Consider the following 22299-nt stretch of genomic DNA (forward strand, 5'->3'; position numbering starts at 1 on the left):
AAGTCACTAGGCTTCCTACATTACCTACGCAGCGCCATATTCTGGCTGCTGGGTAGTGTGAGGAGTAATCAGGCTGTCAGCAATGAGGTCATCTAGCAATTCATCTTACCAGTTTTTTCTATCTATAATTACTACAAGTAGAAGGAACAGAACCATAACTTTGCATGGAACTAATCCGAGATGGAAGCAAAAGATGATTTGATAACTTGACTAATAAAGCTATTAATTATTTGCACCGAAATCCTAAGCAAAGTTCTGGCTCAACCCCCAATTATTCAGGCGCCTGCAAATCAGAAAGCTATAAGAAAATATTGCTCATCTTTAAGGTGCATACACACTTCAGACTATAGTCTTTGGAAAATGAAAGATCACAGACCAATATTACCACCCTTCATGTAGTATGAGAGCCATACCTTCACAGTCTTTTCTATGGAGCTGAACTCCCCATCAGAAAAAATCTTTGCAAGATGCTGCACACAAACATGCTGCACACACTCAAAAGATCTGTAGCTGCAACAGATCTGTTCCTGCCAAAAATCCATTCCTGCACATTGCAATGATAGTCTATGAGATCTGCAGATCATCATACACACATGATTTAACTGACATTCATCTGCAGATCAGATCCACCAGGATGGATTTTCAGATCTGCAGATGATTGCTTGATCTGCAGATGAATGTCAGTTAAATCATGTGTGTATGATGATCTGCAGCTCTCATAGACTATCATTGCAATTTGCAGGAATGGATTTTTGGCAGGAACAGATCTGTTGCAGCTACAGATCTTTTGTGTCTGTACAGCATCTGTGTGTGCAGCATCCTGCAAAGATTTTTTTCTGATGTGGAGTTCAGCTCCATAGAATAGACTGTGTAGAGTATGGCTCTCATACTACATGAAGGGTGGTAAGATTGGTCTGTGATCTTTCATTTTCTAAAGACTATAGTCTGATGTGTGTATGAGCCTTTAGTCTCTTCTAAAGATACAAGGTAATCTGAATAGCATGCAAATTAAATGCAGCTTGGAACTGGGCCAATCAAAAGCGGCAGGAGACCCATTTCAATGGCCCCGTTCCAAACCAGGGCTGTGGAGTCTGTACCAGTGATAAGGGTCTGATTACTAACAGATTAAATCCGAATGGGTTTCATTCAGATTTCATCCGGACAATTAATGCACCTTAGCGGCTTGTTTGGGGGGGGGGGGGGTTTAAACTTACCCAGAAGCAGTCTTCTTTAATCCATCCCACATCGCCTCCCACGCCGCGTTCCAATCCGCGATCACTTAACTACAAACACTTCCGGGTTGAAGGATGAAGCGTAGTAATCACGTGACGAAGATTTAATCCGTTAGTAATCCGTCGCTCATAACTGGTCGGTACAAAAATCATCCGACTCAAACGCCCACTCCTCAGTTTATGAAACCACCAACAACCACATGACGTCATGTGAACGGCAAAAAGCCGCATATTGCGAAATACAAAAGATCCTGGTTAGCGTCCAATCTCCGTGCCCCTGATGAGTCACAAGGGAGTGACAAATTCGATTAGGCGGAGGTTTGGATGTGACAGGAAGTGCAGAGCGGACCCGGAGAGCGGCAGTGCGGGCTGAAGCAGAGCGGCAGATGGGAGTGGGAAGCCGGCATACATCGCACCCTGCTTGGCAACGGGGGAGAGCCGTGGAAAAAACTCTGTGTGCAAATAACATCTCAGCAAATGTGAGTGTGTTTTTATAATAAAGTTTTTAAAGTGGTAACGGTATCATGCTATGAGAGGATTTCTTTCTGAGGTCTTGTGTAAGGAGCATAAGAGAATAGAAGGTGGTCAAGTGGCGTTTGGCAGTGAGGACACCAGGATCCTGAGGTTCCTAGGCTTCCTGGATTTGTGCATGGTTGGCCAGTCTAGCAGTGGTCAATACATCTGGTGAGTCTGTTTACTATTGGGTGTCTTTGGTGGAGGTCGCTGCATAAAGTTTAGCAAAATCCAGCAAAATGAAGCATATGGTTCTGAGGACTTGAAAATAGTATATGGATGTACACTTAAAGGGAAGATCCACGGAGTTGTTTAAAAAAAATAAAAATACTAATCCACTTACCTGGGGCTTCCTCCAGCCCGTGGCAGGCAGGACGTGCCCTCAACGCCGCTCCGGAAGCTCCCGGACTTCTCTGGTGGCTCACCCGACCTGGCCAGGCCGGCTTCCTAGTCGGGCTTCTCCTTGCACTCCAAAGTGCATCTCACGCGGTCGCGCTGACGTCATCGGACTGTACTGCGCAGGTGCAGAACTACTGCGCCTGCACAGTACAGCCTGGAGGACGTCCGATGACGTCAGCACGACCGCATGAGACGCACGTTGGAGCGCACAAGAGCCCGACCTGGAATCCGGCCTGGCCAGATAGGGAGAGCCACCGGAGAAGACCGGGAGCCTCCAGAGCGGCGTTGAGGGCACGTCCTGCCTGCCACGGGCTGGAGGAAGCCCCAGGTAAGTGGATTAGTATTTTTATTTCTCCGTGAACCCTCCCTTTAACATTAATATATTGACTCACTGCAGAAAGGCTTACCAAGTCTGGTGACAGCGCACTCAGTGGGACATTTGTCTCTTTGATCATTTGCCTCTGCTATAGCGCTTTGATATGTTTTAATAATTACAAATTACAAACAATTTGCATGCAGGACAGCATTACTTGCTTCTGACTATGGCCCCTTCCTCACTTGAACACATTGGGAAACGGAGGTGCCGAAGCAACACACGGCGCTTCCATTCCAATGTGATTTTTTGGCAATGCAGTTTCATTACAATGAATGGAAATTGCAATTGGCTTGCGTTTATTCATGGTCAATCAAGAGTTATGATTCCATGGTGAATTGCAACATATGGATGGGGAAATCAGACAGTGCAGCCTATGCACTTATGATGTCCCCGTAGAATGGGTTACTGCAAATCAAACAAAAAAAAAAAAAGCGGCCTATCTGTAAGGGTCTGAAAACCCTGAAAGTGCATGAAAAGGCAGACATTTACACCAAGAGTGCTGCTAGGATCTTAAAAGATACGGGGCACACCAGGGTACCAGGAAGGAGTGAATGTCAGCAAAACCTGGGCATGGTCATGGTCGCCCCCAGCAATGCACAAGTGCATCCTGACTGGGCATATGCATTTGTAAGATCGGTGAATGCCCAGTAAAATTAGGCCACTTGTGCATTTTTTTTCCCTCTGAATGAATGACTTTGTTCTGCTGGGCATGTTTGGACCTTTTTTGCACATGCCCAATCCAGTACATGGTGGAAATGTGGCCACGAGAAACATTCTAAAAGCGCTTTTTGAATATGTTTAGAGCAGGCATGGGTAAACTTGGCCCTCCAGCTGTTAAGGAACTACAAATCCCACAATGCATTTGCCTTTATGAGTCATGACTGTGGCTGTCAGTCTCCTGCAATGCATTGTGGGACTTGTAGTTCCTCTACAGCTGGAGGGCCAAGTTTGCCCATGCCTGGTTTAGAGGGACGCAGCATGGGAATAGGGGAATGCAGTATAGTGTCCCACTACTGAAATACAGTGGTTTGCAAAAGTATTCGGCCCCTTTGAAGTTTTCCACATTTTGGCATATTACTGCCACAAACATGAATCAATTTTATTTGAATTCCACGTGAAAGACCAATACAAAGTAGTGTACACGTGAGAAGTGGAACGAAAATCATACATGATTCCAAACATTTTTAACAAAACTGCAAAGTGGGGTGTGCGTAATTATTCAGCCTGCTTTGGTCTGAGTGCAGTCAGTTGCCCATAGACATTGCCTGATGAGTGCTAATGATTAAATAGAGTGCACCTGTGTGTAATCTAATGTCAGTACAAATACAGTTGCTCTGCGACGGCCTCAGAGGTTGTCTAAGGCCCAGTGCACACCGAGCAGTTTTGGATGCGATTTGCCGGCCACATACGCCTGGCTAATGTATTTTAATGGGATGGTGCACACCGGCGGTTTGAGGTTTGCAGTAAACTGCAAACATGCCTCCTGCTGCACGTCTGAAAACGCTACATCAGAGCGGTTTGCCAGGTGTTTTTGTTACAGAAGCTGTTCAGTAACAGCTTTTACTGTAACAATATGTGTAATCTGCTACACTAAAAACGCTCCCAAAACCGCTAGGTATGTTTAAAAAACCTCTCTAAACATGCCTAGAATCGCTCTGAAATCAGCTCCCAAAACCGCTAGCGTTTTGTGGATCTGCTAACGGTTTTGGTGTGCACTGGGCCTTAGAGAATATTGGGAGCAACAACACAGAAGTCCAGAGAACACACCAGACAGGTCAGGGATAAAGTTATTGAGAAATGTAAAGTATTTTCAAAGCCTTGAACATCCCACGGAGCACTGTTCAAGCGATCATTCAGAAATGTAAGGAGTATAGCACAACTGTAAACCTACCAAGACAAGGCCGTCCACGGAGAGCGCTGATCAAAAATGCAGTCAAGGGGCCCATGGTGACTCTGGACGAGCTGCGGAGATCTACAGCTCAGGTGGGGGAATCTGTCCATAGGACAACTATTAGTCGTGCACTGCAGAAAAGTTGGCTTTTATGGAAGAGAGGCAAGAAGAAAGCCATTAACAGAAAAGCATAAGAAGTCCCATTTGCAGTTTGCCACAAGCCATGTGGGGGACACAACAAACATGTGGAAGAAGGTACTCTGGTCAGATGAGACCAAAATGGAACTTTTTGGCCAAAATGCTATGTGTGGCGGAAGACTAACACTGCACATTACTCTGAACACACCATCCCCACTGTGAAATGTGGTGCCAGCATAATGCTCTGGGGGTGCTTCTCTTCAGCAGGGACAAGGAAGCTGGTCAGAGTTGATGGGAAGATGGATTGAGCCAAATACAGGACAATCTTGGAAGAAGATCTTTTGGAGTCTGCAAAAGACTTGAGACTGGGGCAGAGGTTCACCTTCCAGCAGGACAACGACCATAAACATAAAGCCAGGGCAACAATGCAATGGTTTAAAACAAAACAAATCCATGTGTTTGAATGGCCCAGTCAAAGTCCAGATCTAAATCCAATCGAGAATCTGTGGCAAGATATGAAAACTGCTGTTCACAAATGCTGTCCATCTAATCTGACTGAGCTGGAGCTGTTCTGCAAAGAAGAATGGGCAAGGATTTCAGTCTCTAGATGTGCAAAGCTGGTAGAGACATACCCTAAGGGCTGGAACCCACAAGAGCGTTTTTTTGAGCATTTTGGCAGCGCTGCGATACGCTAGCGTTTTGCCAAAACGCGCAGCTGATGTTAATGGATGGGGCAACTTCCACAGGAGCGTTTGCGTTTCCCAGAAACGCAAACGCAGGACCTGCAGCACTTTGGGAGCGTTAGCGCTTCAATGTAAAGTATTGAAACGTTAGCAGAAACGCTCAGCAAAACCTAAACTGAGCGGTTTTGCGGTTCAGCACACTGTAACAAAATTAAAAATAATTCACAAGACCAATCAGGATAAAAACGCGAAACGCAAAACGCTACACAACCGCTGAGCAAAAAAATACACTGTTGCAAAACGCGACCGAAAACGCGCATGAATCCGCTTGCAAACCGCTCAGACAAAACGCTAGCGGTTGCGTTTTGCGTTTGCGGATTTCAGTGGGTTCCAGGCCTAAAGCAGTGTTCCCCAACCCTGTCCTCAAGGCCCACCAACAGTGCATGTTTTGTGGAAATTCACACAGGTAGCGAATCAGCTCTGCTGAGATACTAATTACCTCACCTATGCATGTTTGTGGTTTCCTGCAAAACATGTACTGTTGGTTGGCCTTGAGGACAGGGTTGGGGAACTCTGCTAAAAGACTGGCAGCTGTAATTGCAGCAAAAGGTGGTTCAGGGGGCTGAATAATTACGCACATCCCACTTCGCAGTTTTTTTTGTTGTTTTTTTTTTAAATGTTAGGAATCATGTATGATTTTCGTTCCACTTCTCGTGTACACCACTTTGTATTGCTCTTTCACGTGGAATTTCAATAAAATTGATTCATGTTTGTGGCAGTAATATGACAAAATGTGGAAAACTTCAAGGGGGCCAGATACTTTTGCAAACCACTGGAAGTATCGAATTGTAACCATTTATTTAGCTTAAGGTACACTTTACTGAAAAAATAATAATAAACAATGCCCTAGATACCATAGAAACAACCATATTAAATGTAATAAAATAGACATTTAGCATCCAATTCTTAAATAATCAAGCAGTCAGATCTCCCATAACTATTAGGCTTCTTGCACACTGCAAGCGATTCCGATTCAGATTCCGCTTTTTAATCAGTTTTTACCTCCGATTCAGATTCAGATTTGCAGTGTGCAAGGAGCAAACTGCAAATCTGAATCGGAAGTAAAAACAGATTAAAAAGCGGAATCTGGGGGGCGTGGCCTGAACCTAATGGCGTGAGGACGTGCTGCGAGAGAGCTCCCGTCCGCTGGTATCCTGAAACCCACATCTACTGCAGCTAACTATCTCATCTCCACTCACCACACACTCAGCAAGCCTCCGTGTTATACCCGGGGATCAACATGGCTACTCCTCGCCCGTCAGAAGCTCTCCAAAAGCTTCAAAAGTTCCGCCACGAGGATCAAGATGGCGCCGACTCGGCCTCGCAGCCGGCTTCGGATGACTACTCCGTCTCCTCCGCCAGGCAAAAACGCCCAACACTAACTCAAGTGCTGAAAGCTATTACAGCCTGCCAATCAAGCCTTTCTCAAATTACCTCCACTCTCGATGAAGTAAAGACGGACGTCTCCTTCCTCCGGCAGGACCTCCGTAACCTAAAAAGTAAGGTATCGGATGCTGAAGCTAGAATCAGCTCTCTAGAGGACTCCGTCAGACCGCTTCATATAGAAATGGGCAAATCCCAGAAAGGCCTGAAAACAGTCATAGACCGGCAAGAGGACCAAGAAAACCGGCAACGCCGCTCGAACATACGTATTGTGGGCCTCCCCGAGAAAGCAGAGGGAAGCGACCCCGAGAAATTCACGGAAACTCTCCTAACATCCATCTTCGGCGTAGACACCTTTTCTAAAGCCTTCATCGTGGAGCGGGCCCACAGAATATCTCCTAAGACCCCTCCACCGGGGGCTCCTCCGCGCACATTCATATTTAAACTCTTGAACTACCGTGACAGGGATGCCGTCCTGAGAGCTGCCAGGGCCAAAGAGTCGATTGCTTACGAGAACACCGTGATATCTTTCTACCCGGACTTCTCCTTGGAAGTCCAGAAGCAACGCGCCAAGTTTGCCACGGCTAAAAGGAAGCTGAGAGACGTCCAACTTTCCTACGCCATGCTTTACCCTGCAAAACTCCGGATCGCGGATAATGGTAAAGTACACTTCTTTACCGAGCCTGAAGACATAATCCGCTGGCTTGAAAACCGCCCTAAGAACGCGGGTTCAGCTTCATTGGAATAACGAGGTACTGTAAACTTTTATTGGTTTTTACACCTGATCCTCACTTGGGAATAAGCTAGCCCATATCCCCCTTTTACACATCCTGCGTACATATTCCCCATTGGTTTCCCCCGTCATAACAGGTAGCCATGTTTTCTTCCCTGCTGCGTCACTACCCTTTGCTACTTTCTGAAGATGGATTCTACAGACACCTGGAGGGTAACAACCCCTGCCCGGGGAACCCCCTGAACTTAACTACACATCATGTCGGGTACATGGGTCTCCGACTCGTACCAGCACCCAGTAACTGGAGGTTGTTTGAACTATCTCTACGTCTACACTATACCGTGAATTAATACATCGCCACTACAGGAGTCTGTCATCAGATTTGTATGCAGGACTGGAACCCATTATCCTCTCTCCATGCTTATGGGTAATTTTGATGCCGGAGACTCACTATTACATACTTAGACCCGGATACCCTTATATGGCTACCTCTAATCTGTATGCTACTGTCTTTAAATGTTGCACGTAATCCGCCTACATCTCTACCTCTACAAAGTGTGTTAAAGAAGAAATCCTGTATCATAATGTGGTGTAACTTGTGCTAATACCCTCTGCTCTCTTATTTCACTTTTATAAAAGTTACCCTGGCTGCAGTTACATAATATGGTCGGGACTCACCTGCAGTGTCCTGCCACAACCCCGCATTATTAAGAATCCGTGCACCTTAGTGCTAACTATTTTGACCTAAGTGTAAATAAACGTGTCTGACTAGCCGTTAGGCTCCAGCTCGTTTATCCCATACCGTTGTACTGTTGGGTATAAGGTTCCACATGTCGGTTGCTGTGGAACAGGGTGTTTTGTTGGGATGGCAGCCACGTTGGCAGCGTAGTTATGTTAAATGCATCAACCTCACTTGTGTTTACAAATTTATGGTACTCCATACACTTGGTCTCATACATCCTTCCAACCTACCTATGTACTTCTCTCTCTCTCTGAACTATAAATGGCGACCAACGATAGAAGTGTTAAAATAATATGCTGGAATACACGTGGTCTCAATGATCACATCAAACGTTCTTTGGTTATGAACTTCATGAGGAAACAAAGACCAGATATACTGGCACTCCTTGAAACCCACATTACAGGCAATAAGACTAAAGCCCTTGAGAGGGGATGGGTGGGTAAAGCTTTCCACTCATCATTTTCCCAATACTCTTGTGGAGTCTCCTTATTGATTAGCCGCACCCTCCCATTTCTTCCTCGGAAGGTAAGGACGGATCAGTACGGAAGATTTATCTTTGTCCATGGTCTCTTGGACAATAAACTTATAAACCTGTTGGCTTTCTACATCCCTCCTCCGTACTCATCTGTCTTGCTCAGGGAGGGAATACAGTTTATAGCTAAACTCCCTACATGTCCGAATATCTGGATGGGAGACTTTAACTCTTTATGTGACCCTGCCATAGATAAATTTCCACCCGCCCCTTCAAAGAAAACCCCGTTTGCTAATTTGCTCTCTGAAATTGCACTGCATGACGCATGGAGATACTTTCACCCATCCGCTAGACAATTTACATGCTTTTCTGCCTCATATAACGTTTTATCCAGACTCGACTACTTTTTAGTTTCAGCTAATGTACTCCCTCTAGTGGGCTCCACGGGCACACTACCAAGAATCACCTCTGACCACTCTCCAATTTATATTCTCATCCAGTGGTATGATACCCCCAAATATTTCCTATGGAAATTTAACCCCTTTTGGTTGTCGTTGTTTACCTCGGAGGAATGGCTAATTGACAAACTACAAACTTTTTTTTTCATTCATAGAGACACTGAAAACTACTCCCTTACCTGGGACAGCTTCAAGGCTCACTTGAGAGGTCTCTTGATCAGTGCAGTTTCCTATCTTAAAAAAGAAACTAATGCAACTATATCCTTACTCCAAAGCCAAATCCCAATCCTTGAACAAAACTATCTGGCGGATTCCTCCGGGGTGAACTATGATGCATGGAAAGGAGCGCAAGCTCGGTTAACAGATATCCTCACAGAGAAAGTCCGGGCAAAAAATTTCTTCTATAAACAATCATTCTATGAACAGGGTGAAAAAACGGGTACAATACTTGCCAGGATGGCCCGGTATAGGAGCTCCTTGAGCTCTATCCCGACCATCAGGGATTCCGCTGGCATTCTCCTTACTGGTTCTTCTAAAATAAATAATAGATTTGCTGAATATTTCAAAGATTTATACTCCGCAAAATCCCTCTTCAACCAGAACGAAGCAGAGATTTTCTTGTCAGAAATCGACCTCCCCAGACTTACTCCAGAACACAGGGAAATGCTCGAGGGCCCTATTACACTTGAAGATATAGAAACCGCCATTCACTCACTCCCTAATGGCAAAGCCTCAGGACTAGACGGCCTCCCAGGCGAAATTTATAAAAGATTTGCCGAAATCATAGCTCCACGCCTACTCCAGACCTTTGAATATGCATTCAAAGAAGGTATACTCCCTACTTTCATGAGGACAGCTTTAATTATCTTACTAGCCAAACCAGGCAAAGATGCTACTCTTTGTGACTCATATAGACCCATCTCTCTGTTACCACAAGATGTTAAAATCTTAGCAAAAATCCTGGCTAACAGGTTAAATCAGGTAATACTTACCCTTATTCACAATGATCAGACAGGCTTTATGCCGGGGAAAAAGACCTCTTTAAATATCAGACGACTATTTGCAAACCTACAGGCATCCCACATAAACAAAGGTCAAAGAGTGGTGGTGTCCCTGGATGCCGCCAAGGCATTCGATGCTGTTGAATGGCCCTTTCTCCTTGCTACATTGGCACGTTTTGGCTTTGGGGACAACTTTATCAATTGGGTTCGTATTCTGTATAACCAGCCACTGGCCCAAGTTTGTTCTAACTCCACCTTCTCCGCTCCCTTCTTAATAAACAGAGGAACTAGACAGGGCTGTCCTCTATCCCCACTGTTATACGCCTTATCAGCTGAGCCACTGGCTTGCAAAATTAGAACTGACCCTAGAATCAAAGGCCTACGTATAGGCAGTATTGAGGAAAAAATAAGCCAGTATGCCGACGACACCATTCTCTTTCTAGCTGACCCTAATGAATCTCTGCAAACTGCGTTTGACCTAATAAGTGAGATGGGTTGTTATTCAGGGCTTTCCGTGAACTGGAGTAAGTCTGCTATCCTGGGCTTGGATAATCCTCAAGTTTCGGCTTCCCCCCTGCCCTGTCCGCTGCAAATTGTCACATCATTTACTTATCTAGGGGTGATTGTAACAGTAGACCCTCAATTATACTACCAAAACAATATTGCTCCTCTTCTGTCCCTGACCCAGTCTAAAATATCAGCCTGGACTAGACTCCCACTCTCGGTAGCTGGGCGTGTCAACCTAATAAAGATGGTCCTATTCCCCAAAATTCTGTACATAATTCACAATTCTCCAATTTATATCCTTATGCCTTTTTTTAAAAAAACTTAGGTCACTGTTCCTCTCCCTGGTCTGGGGTAGGTCTAGAGCCAGGCTGAGATACAACATCCTGCATTGCCCGACCTCCTCTGGAGGTCTGGCACTTCCAGACCCATACCTCTATTACATTGCCTCCCAATTGGAACATATTGCTTATTGGTTTGTTTCTAACTCTCTACAACCTCCCGATTCATTAGGCTTTTCACCTACCTCCATCTCCAATAATTTACCCTTTGCCCTACTAAAAGATAACCTCACTGCTAACTCTCCCAATAATACAATACTTATTCAGGCTTCCAGGGTATGGCAGGCGGCGAATAAAATTATCCCCTCCCTCAATAGAGAATTCCATACCCCCCTCTGGCACAATCCCCAGTTACCTGAACTATACCATTTAGACAACACTAACCTCTGGTCTACCAAAGGTATCCAATACTTAGGTCAAATTCTTCACAACACCAATTTCATTCCTTATCAAACCCTCCAAGAACACTTTGATCTTCCCCCCATATGCAAATATATGTACATACAACTTCAACATGCCATCAAAGCGCAATTTCCTTCTGGCCTGCCCTTAACCAATATCTCCCTGATCATGGAAACTCTCAAAGATGGCCCTATGAAACACCATATAGGCATAGTATATTCCCTGTTATTGGAGTACCGCTCTGCCCACACAATAAAAGAAGCCTTGTCCAAGTGGACCCGAATCGGGGTTCAACTGGACGAGGAGGAATGGGAAGACTGCCTCTCTACTCCTAAACAGGTCTCTCCATGTGTTAGTGAGCGTCTTACACAAATTTATACCCTACACCAAAGTTACTTAACTCCCTCCCAACTTATAAAATTCTCCCCCTCTGCATCAGCGTTCTGCCCTAAATGCCAAGCCTTAAACCCATCCTTCCTCCACCTTATCTGGCAATGCCCACCCATCGCAGACTTCTGGAAACAAGTTACGGATTTCCTGCACGATTTAATGGGGTCCCCAGTAGACCCAGATATCAAAACTTGTATACTTAATCTCCTACATGAAGATACACCGAAATTTGATAAAATTTTGATTATGGAATCCTTATTTGCGGCCAAACAATGTATCACCTTCAGGTGGCTATCCCCAATCCTCCCTACATTGGAAGCCTGGAAATCCAGAGTCCGCAAACACTTACCTTTTAAAAAATTGGTATACTCCCATAGAAAATGCCCCAATAAATTCCACCAAGTTTGGGACAAATGGTTAAACTCTTGACCTCACACCTCTATGTTTACACAAAACCTGTCGTGTCTTTAGGATATAGGTTACTCTAGGTAATGTTAGATGTAATGTTTTTCTTCTCTTTATTGAATTGGATTTGGTCTTTGTTGCCTTGACCTACTCTAACCCAATGTGAAGACCACCTACGTTGTACACTGTATAATATTTCTCTTTTTTGATTGCCAATACCTAAGCTGTATAAATTCTCCCTTTTCTGTACATTTGTATCTGAATCTTATATTGTACCAACTTTTTCTATCAATAAACATCTTTGGTTGATAAAAAAAAAAGCGGAATCTGAATCTGAATTGCTTGCAGTATGCAAGAGGCCTTAGGCAACACGTTACATCAAAACAATATTAAGCAGTGTGTGCACCAAAACATAACAATTTTGCAGTTTGCCCCAGAAAACATAATTAGCTACAGTGTCAGCTTCAAACATAATAAGAGCCTGGGCTCATTATCGCATAGCTCTCTAACACGTGACCCTGTCATTTTACACAAATGCTTGGCACCTGAGTTGCTCTCTATTGCAGAGCTGACCCTACTGAACAGGACAGGACTGTGTGGAACTCAAAAAGCATGGAGCAGAGTATTGTCAGATGTGTGCCCATCAGACAGTGCTGTCTGTGAATTGTCTGATGTCTTGCATATTGCACAGACCACACTGATATGAGTGGCTGAAATACACTTAGGGCTGGTTCACACTGCAAGAGCTTTTTAAGCTCTAGTGATTTGAAAAGCTCTTGCTAATGTAATGACATGAGTGAGAACACAGAGCTTTTCAAATCACCAGCGCTTAGAAAAAGCTCGTGTGAAACAGCCCATAGCAATATGACAGTTAGCTCAGGCACTTAGGGCTGGGCCCACTAGTGGCACTTTAGCAGCACTTTCCAATCACCAGCAATCAGAATAGCACCGCAACATTGGGACTCAAAGGGGGTGGTTACACAGCAAAATTGTGATTGAGGCGCAATTGCAAAAGTGCTGCCTGCAGCATTCTGCCCAGAACAATCACATCCAAGGCAATTAGGGGTAAATCGTGAACGTTCCAGGAATCACGGATGAAAATTGTGGTACTTCACATTTTTAGAAAGTTGGGAGTGGTCCCACATGCATCCGCCAGTGGGTCCCAGTCCTGGGGTAGCAGTTCCTCCCTAAACTCAATTAGGCAAAGTTTCCCCAACAAGAAAAAAATAAAATCAGGCATGGTTTCCTAACTACAAAATACATAATTAAGTGGCAAACATTACAAAGCACTGCGCCCCAACCCCAAATAATATAAATTAGGCTGAATCCTCCCACGTATAACTTAGCAATGTAAAACCTCATTACAAATAATATAATTGGGCAGCATTTCTCTCGTCTACCACCCAAATGCTCTTGTCCGGAACCCTTTTCTTGTGTACAGCTGCATTCTTGTGCATGCACAAGCGTGTCCATATGCAAATGCATAAGTGCTGTCCACGCCTGCACAGCAGCAAGAAGCTGTTTGTGCATGGAGGAAAAAGCTATGCACCAGCTGCTTTGTGCTACTGGACAGCTACAGACTGTACACGGTGTATGCACAGTATCGCCGCTCTTGTACACATTAGGGACTGTGATCATGAAAGCATATCCCCAACAAGCCCATATCAAATATGCTTAGTGGGTCCCAGGGATGGATCGGCAGGGTCGACAATGATGAGGGAAGCCTCTGGACTATCCAGATTCCAGAGGAGTCTCTCTACTAAGATATGAATGCAACCCAAATCACACTTCAGGTTCACTTTAAAGGAAATCAGACGTTTCAAGTGAAAGAAACAATACTTACCCGGGGCTTCCTGCCGCTGCATAAACACGCGAGTCCCTCGCCGTCCTCCCGTGGTCTTCTTTTCAAGAACGATCAGCCCCGGTAATATCCTCAGTCGCGTCAGTCCGGGTCTACTACGCATGTGCAGGAGGTCTGCGCATGCGCAGAAGACCCAGACTGGACTTGTCTGAATAGGCTGGGGCTGATCGAGGCTCAAAGGCAGACTACGGGAGGACGGCGAGGGACTCACACGTGTTTATGAAGCGGCAGGAAGCCTCGGGTAAGTATCGTTTCTTTCAAATGAAATAGTTTTGTATCTGGTACACTTTAAAGGGATCCCGAGGTGAAAAAGAAACGCAAGTAATCTGCGCAGGCACAGTACATGCCTGATGACGCTGGCGCATTGACATGCGGCCGCCAACATGCGCAGAAGCACCAACCCGCAGATGGGTCAGGAAGCTTTGCGGGCGGCCAGCAGGACACCAGCGAGCACCGGAAAGGAACACAGAAGACTTCTAGAGGCTGGCTGAAGCTCCAGGTAAGTAATGATTGCATTCCTTTTTCACTTAAAGAGACACTGAAGCGAAAAAAAAATTATGATATTATGATTTGTATGTGTAGCACAGCTAAGAAATAAAATATTAAGATCAGATACATCAGTGTAATTGTTTCCAGTACAGGAAGAGTTAAGAAACTCCAGTTGTTATCTCTATGCAAAAAGCCATTAAGCTCTACGACTTTCAAAGTCGTGGAGAGGGCTGTCTTCTGACTTTTATTGTCTCAACTGTAAGTGAACAGTTTTCTTTTTATCTGCCAGAGGAGAGGTCATTAGTTCACAGACTGCTCTGAAAGAATCATTTTGAATGCAGAGTGTTGTGTAAACTGCACATATTAGAGAATGATGCAATGTTAGAAAACATACTATATACCTGAAAATAAAAATATGAGAATATTTTCTTTGCTGCTAATCTTCTAGTAATTATTCATAGAACACAACCAATTCATTATATAAGATTTTTTTTCGCTTCAGTGTCTCTTTAATGAGTTCTTTAAGAATTGTGTTAATTATGTATGGGAAGATTCACAGCCACAAGTGCCTCCTCCCAGCATCAGGCAACTAGGGATGGTCAATGAGATAAAAATTATTTTGAGTTGATGCAGTACTATGCAAATTTTGTAAGCAAATGTATGCAGCTTAAAAATTTACCAATCAAATCCTTCTTAGGTAAAATTTGATTGGTCCATTTTTGAGCTGCATAAATTTGCCTAATCCTGTATCAACTCGAAATTATTTGCATCTCATTGACCATCCCTTCAGGCAACCACAGGTGCTATCCCGGTATCGGGCAACCAGAGAGCACTGTGACAGGCAGATGACAATTAGGGCACAGTGCTCACTTATTTAGGGCAAGGGACCTGAACTTATAACCCTTACTAAGCACCATATTTTAACTGCTCAGTTGCTATGCATTTTCATGCTTTTTAGTATGTATTGGGTCTACAACACGCAAAAATACACATGCAACAGTGTGTTGTGAAAAAGCTTACAGATAAAATGGCTATCATTCATAAACCTGTTGTCGGTATGGAGAATCAGTGCGGGAAAACACCGCTGGCAGGGTTTTAGACTTCTGGGTGGGCATTCATAAAAAAGTATCCATGTGCGGTAGCAGTGCGGAGATTCCCCGAACTAGGCTGGCGGTAGGCAGGCGGTGACACGGAAGCTGCTGAGTTGATACATTTCTTCGTGTTCCGCACTACTGCAGCTGCCTGGGAGGTCTGTGTGTCTCCATTCACTTACATTGTTATCGCCACATCAGAGGCAGCGGTACTTCCTGACCTCACACCGCTTGCGGTGATCTTCATGAATTAACATTTTGCTACATTTGTTCCGATAATCACCGCACAAGGCGGTGATTTATCACTCTGCTCGGTAGTGTCATTTTTTCATGCGGAAAGAGCCTTTATGAATGCTGACTTTGCTGAGTGTTCGGTAAAGTCAGCTGTTTTAAGCATTTCCGCATGCGGAAATGCTTTATGAATGATAGCCAATGTGTCCATGTAAATAGACCCATAGAGAAACCTGGAAAACTGCTTCACCTGTGTTGCACATCAGTTGTGCCTTGTTTCACTGCAACTGATTCATGGTAAACCACCCTTAAAGAGGAGCTGTTAGGTATAGGGTCTCAGAGAAAATAAACACATATATCAGTAGCTAAAGATTGGCTGTACTTACATTACATATGCATTTCACTGTCCACGTTTGGATTTCACAGAATTTGTATATAGTATATGCAGAGATAGATGCTCCTGACAGCTCATGGCAGGCTCCATGTTTGTGAAGCCAAATGTGTCGTCATGTCCTGCCTGCTTCTGATCACAGATACACTCGTTCTTGAACAACACGGTGTGCAGTGAATATTAATGAGCCATGTGGCTAGGAACAATAGCTGACTCCTGCAGTGTAGTCTGCCCGGAGATTTATCAGTGCTTCGCTCTGGACTGATTACACAAGCTGCTGTACCGTCTCATTAGCAGCCGAGGGGAGGGCCCCAGAATGCTTTGCAGTTTAGCTGCAGCTTGCGTCTTTATGGGTCTATAACAGAGGTTAAGATAAGCACACATCAAAGGTAACTGAAATGTTTATCTTCACTAATGGCTTTTGAGCTTCCTTCTAAACTGTTTAACACAGGAGAATAGAGGTTTAAATTAGCTTCTGCAGCCTGACAGTTACTCTTTAATCTTTTGTGGTGAGAAGCTGGAAACCTGCAATCAGTTGCAGTAAATACTTTTCCCTTTTTTTTATACGCAAGCAAAATAAAAAAAACCCTCAAAGAATGTTTTTCAACGAAGTTGTAAAGGCGGTTTCATGCATTCACCCATAAGTGCTTTAAAAAGAGTAATATATAATTTTTTTTTATTCATAGAATCCATTTTAGACTGAAGGTGGCCACACGATATAATAAAATGATCCAGTTTTACGTTAATTCGATAAAGACGATCGGATCTCCCGAAAAAAGTCAAAAGATTTTTTTTCATTTGACTGAAAAATCAGATCGGATTTCCTGTTTTCTTCGATTTTAATCGATCCGGAATGCCAGATATTTTTCTTCAATCTTTCTAAAGATTGTATGGTGTGTGTTGTATTGTCAATGTATTAATATACACACCCTAGCAATTTTGTCAGAGTTTCCAATCATTTTCATCATAATTGGGGAAAAATTGAACATGTGTGTGGTACATTGGTCATATTTTTGAAATGTTACAATTAGTCAGAAAAATGTATTGCAATTCTTAAATTGAACAGATATTTAAAAAAAAATTGTATGGTGTGTGGCCACCTTTAGGATGATTGGTATACACAGGGGAGGAGCAGTGTAATGTAAATAGATAAAGAATTGACAGCATATGGCTGTGTACAGGGAGTGTAGAATTATTAGGCAAATTAGTATTTTGACCACATCATCCTCATTATGCATGTTGTCTTACTCCAAGCTGTATAGGCTCGAAAGCCTACTACCAATTAAGCATATTAGGTGATGTGCATCTCTGTAATGAAAAGGGGTGTTGTCTAATGACATCAACACCCCAGATCAGGTGTGCATAATTATTAGGCAACTTCCTTTCCTTTGGCAAAATGGGTCAAAAGAAGGACTTGACAGGCTCAGAAAAGTCCAAAATAGTGAGATATCTTGCAAAGGGATGCAGCACTCTTAAAATTGCAAAGCTTCTGAAGCGTGATCATCGAACAATCAAGCGGTTCATTCAAAATAGTCAACAGGGTCGCAAGAAGCGTGTGGAAAAGCCAAGGCGTGAAATAACTGCCCATGAACTGAGAAAAGTCAAGGGTGCAGCTGCCAAGATGCCACTTGCCACCAGTTTGGCCATATTTCAGAGCTGCAACATCACTGGAGTGCCCAAAAGCACAAGGTGTGCAATACTCAGATGTGGCCAAGGTAAGAAAGGCTGAAAGACGACCACCACTGAACAAGACACACAAGGTGAAACGTCAAGACTGGGCCAAGAAATATCTCAAGACTTTTTTTCTAAGGTTTTATGGACTGATGAAATGAGTGTGAGTCTTGATGGGCCAGATGGATGGGCCCGTGGCTGGATTGGTAAAGGGCAGAGAACTCCAGTCCGACTCAGACGCCAGCAAGGTGGAGGTGGAGTACTGGTTTGGGCTGGTATCATCAAAGATGAGCTTGTGGGGCCTTTTCGGGTTGAGGATGGAGTCAAGCTCAACTCCCAGTCCTACTGCCAGTTTCTGGAAGACACCTTCTTCAAGCAGTGGTACAGGAAGAAGTCTGCATCCTTCAAGAAAAACATGATTTTCATGCAGGACAATGCTCCATCACACGCGTCCAAGTACTCCACAGAAGAAAGGGTAAGAAAGGGTATAAAAGAAGAAAAACTAATGACATGGCTTCCTTGTTCACCTGATCTGAACCCCATTGAGAACCTGTGGTCCATCATAAAATGTGAGATTTACAAGGAGGGAAACCAGTACACCTCTCTGAACAGTGTCTGGGAGGCTGTGGTTGCTGCTGCACGCAATGTTGATGGTGAACAGATCAAAACACTGACATAATCCATGGATGGCAGGCTTTTGAGTGTCCTTGCAAAGAAAGGTGGCTATATTGGTCACTGATTTGTTTTTGAATGTCAGAAATGTATATTTGTGAATGTTGAGATGTTATATTGGTTTCACTGGTAAAAATAAATAATTGAAATGGGTATATATTTGTTTTTTGTTAAGTTGCCTAATTATTATGCACAGTAATAGTCACATGCACACACAGATATTCCCCCTAAAATAGCCAAAACTAAAAACTACTTTCAAAAATATTCAGCTTTGATATTAATTTTTTGGGTTCATTGAGAACATGGTTGTTGTTCAATAATAAAATCATACCTCCCAACTTTTTGAGATGAGAAAAAGGGACACTTAAAGAGGATCTGTAACATAAAAAGATCCCCTGGGGGGTACTCACCTCGGGTGGGGGAAGCCTCCGGATCCTAATGAGGCTTCCCACGCCGTCCTCCATCCGTCAGGGGTCTCGCTGCAGCCCTCCGTGGAGTCCGGGCAGCGGTGACGTCATTATTTACCTTCCTGGCTCCAGCGCAGGCGCTCTGACGGCTGTCGGCTCCGAACTACACGGAAATACCCGATCGCCGTCGGGTCTGCTCTACTGCGCAGGCGCAAGTTTCCGGCGCCTGCGCAGTAGAGCGGACCCGACTGAGATCGGGTATTTCCGTGTAGTTCGGAACGGAAAGCCTCCACAGCGCCCCCCGCTGGAGCCAGCAAAGGTAAATATTAAACTAACAGTCGGCACAGTCGCCGGCTGTTCGGAGGGCTGCGGAGAGACCCCCGTGGGACAGAGGACGGCGTGGGAAGCCTCATTAGGATCCGGAGGCTTCCCCCACCCGAGGTGAGTACCCCCCAGGGGATCTTTTTAATGTTACAGAGTCTCTTTAAACCACACCCCTGGCCACGCCCTCACCACGCCTCTAGTCACGCATACCATAAAGATTTCATAACATATGTTGTTTTATAATTCAAACCACACTGGTCCTTTCTATCCTGGTTCATTTTCCTTCATAGTAACATTTAAAATTAGTAAAATTAGTAATATATCTATTTAAAGGTTGGGAATAAAGTTTAGAGTCAATCAAACACATTTTTAGTATAGAAATATATATATTTACATAGAAAGAGGGACAAAGTCCTGAAAGAGGGACAAGGCTCCCAAAGAGGGACAGGGCTCCGAAAAAAGGACAGTTGGGAGCTATGTAAAATTATTCCTCAAAAATACAACTTGCCTAATAATTCTGCACTCCCTGTATAGAGGAGTGACTGAAACACAGAGGTGATCCATGAAGTCTCGTCAGTAGGTGAAGCGGGGATACACGCCTCCATACAACATGGACGTTCCTGAGCTGGTAGCGCTGCACCCCGCTCCACATATGGTTATGCCAGCGTTACATCAGCCTCCATAACTCACCGTCCAATTCCATATCGGGCTCCTCCGGGTAATTGAACACGGGCTTCCCCTCACTCTTCCTCACCAGCATGCGTCCGCCGAGTGGCTGGGGTCCCGGGCTCTCACACATGGCCAGCAGAAACAACCCCTTCAATAGCCCTGCGCTGCGGTCATCCAGCAAGTTCCACAGTTCAGTGTTCACCATAGACAGCGCAAGGAGCTGGCGAGAGCGGCCAAGACTTCCGGCAGCGGACTACGCTCCCCCGGAGGATCCGTGAGAAACATGATAGAGCTGAAGCGTTCCCTGTCTTTTTGTAGCGGCTTCTTGTCTCTATAAAATGTAACTTGACCGAAGCAGATATACGTGAATCCTATTTTTTAAATAAAACGCCAGTACTGACTGTAATAAATCATATTTGCCAACCACAACATGGCGCCACGGGTTCCATAAGCTGAAGTTGCCTAGGAGATGCAGCCATTTCCGTGACGCTGTACTGCGCTGTATTATCCCGGCAATGAACTTGCGGTAATCATTTAGCTTTAATTTTAAGGAAGGCAAACTTTTGTTTCCTGTATAGTATTTTAGTTAGGTGACTTTTTGGTCTCTCAGCCCCTTACACACTCCTAGGCTTTCTGGTTTACTATGAGCTTGCTGGGCAATCTTGCATTTAGCATCAAGTGTACTGCTTATTGGCAAGGTAGATCCCTGCTACTGTGATGTATGTATGTATATTTAAAAAGTGACCCTGTATAGAAAGAGTATTGATTTTGCCATTTGTCTTTTCTTTAAAATATTGGAAATGGTCCGCCTGTCCTGATTATTCTATGCCTCAGAGGCCCCTTTTACAGTGCTGCGTTGCAGTGTTCTCCCTTGCCATTCCCCCCATTGCAGTGGCTATTTTATGGCCCGTACTCACGGGCTGCAAATGTTGCCTGTCGCCAGCACACGTGAGCGTGTGGGCGACAGGCCGGCGACAGCTCCTCGCCAGGTCCCTCCGCGTACACACGCGGAAGAGGGACCAGCGGCAAGGCGGAAGCTGTCGCCGATGTTCCTCCTCCCTCCGCCGGAAGCTCCATATACTTTAATGGAGGTTGCTGTCGCTAGTCCGCGTACTCACGCGGACTAGCGACAGTTGCGGCGGCGACTGTCGCCATGCGATTGAAACTTTCAATCGCATGGCGACATGAGCGACGGGCGACAGTTCGGGGTGCGCGCGCGTGCAACGGCCCATACTCACGGGCGACCTGTCGCCGCAACATGCGCGCGCCGCGTGTTGAGGCGAGAAAAGTCCCTCGTGAGTATCTTTATGAGACTTGCTACAGTACCCATGCAGGGCCGGTTCTCTCATGAAGCAAGCTCAGGAGCAGAGATTACAGGGGTAGCATGTTTGTACTGTGTGTTTACACTTACAGCATGCAGTTAGAGAGGAAAAGCGAGCGCGGTGAAGAGGTCATCATTGGGGGGGGGGGCGGTTTGATGCATCCTCACAAGTTTGCCTCGGACAGCAAAAAGCAGCAAAAATAGCAATCCCTGCCATGCACTGAGGGGGACCAAAAGTCCGAAACAGGCTGTCTGCATGTTGGGTTCATGTGGCTCTGTAAAATGTAAAGCTATAGGTTTGCTAGACACCAGTGGTTGTGGATGTAAGCCTGGCTTCAGGGGCATAAAGAGATAATTTGCATATTCAGCAGCGGTGCATTGTGGGTAACTACACTTACACACTTAACCACTTCAGCCCTCAGTCGTTTTCACTTTATGCATCCGAGCAATGTTCACCTCCCATTCTTTAGCCTATAACTTTATCACTACTTATCACAATGAACTGATCTATATCTTGTTTTTTCCGCCACCAATTAGGCTTTCTTTGGGTGGTACATTTTGCTAAGAGCTACCTTACTGTAAATGCTTTTTAACAGTAAAAAAAAAACGGAAAAAATTCATTATTTCTCAGTTTTCGGCCATTATAGTTTTACAATAATACATGCCCCCATAATTAAAACCCACGTATTGTATTTGCCCATTTGTCCCGGTCATTACACCGTTTAAATTATGTCCCTATCACAATGTATGGCGACAATATTTTATTTGGAAATAAAAGTGCATTTTTTCCGTTTTGCATCCATCACTATTTACAAGCTTATAATTAAAAAAAAAATATATATATAAATATTTCATCTTTACATAGATATTTAAAAAGTTTAGACCCTTAGGCAAATATATATATATTTTTTTATTGTAATGTTTTTTTTTTTTATTATTAAACATTATATTTGGGTAATTTTGGGAGGGTGGGATGTAAATAGTATTTTTTTTAATGTAAATATATGTTGTTGGTTTTTTTTTTTGAATGTAGATGTAGTTTTACTTTT

General features: G+C 44.3%; 2 protein-coding genes across 4 annotated transcripts in view; one reads left to right on the top strand and one right to left on the bottom strand.

Annotated features, from left to right (window-relative positions):
* EIF2AK1 (eukaryotic translation initiation factor 2 alpha kinase 1) overlaps positions 1-20150 on the bottom strand; it is a 75675-nt gene extending 55525 nt beyond the window's left edge. The window contains exon 1 of the mRNA XM_068244569.1: positions 19951-20150. Coding sequence (XP_068100670.1) covers positions 19951-20134 — 184 coding nt within the window. The 5' untranslated portion in view covers positions 20135-20150. The remainder of the gene's footprint in view (positions 1-19950) is intronic.
* A 12-nt stretch (positions 20151-20162) lies between these two features.
* The window catches only part of RSPH10B (radial spoke head 10 homolog B), a 51888-nt gene continuing 49751 nt past the window's right edge, over positions 20163-22299 (top strand). Inside the window, exon 1 of one of the 3 annotated variants that reach the window (XM_068244568.1) lies at positions 20163-20455. The gene's annotated coding sequence lies outside the window, so the exon portion shown is untranslated. Of the gene's footprint in view, positions 20456-20545; positions 20628-22299 lie in introns of those variants that run through there. The other 2 variants (XM_068244565.1, XM_068244566.1) reach the window with 2 other exon arrangements.

This window comes from Hyperolius riggenbachi, chromosome 7 (genome assembly GCF_040937935.1).
Source record: "Hyperolius riggenbachi isolate aHypRig1 chromosome 7, aHypRig1.pri, whole genome shotgun sequence".
NCBI lineage: Eukaryota > Metazoa > Chordata > Amphibia > Anura > Hyperoliidae > Hyperolius > Hyperolius riggenbachi.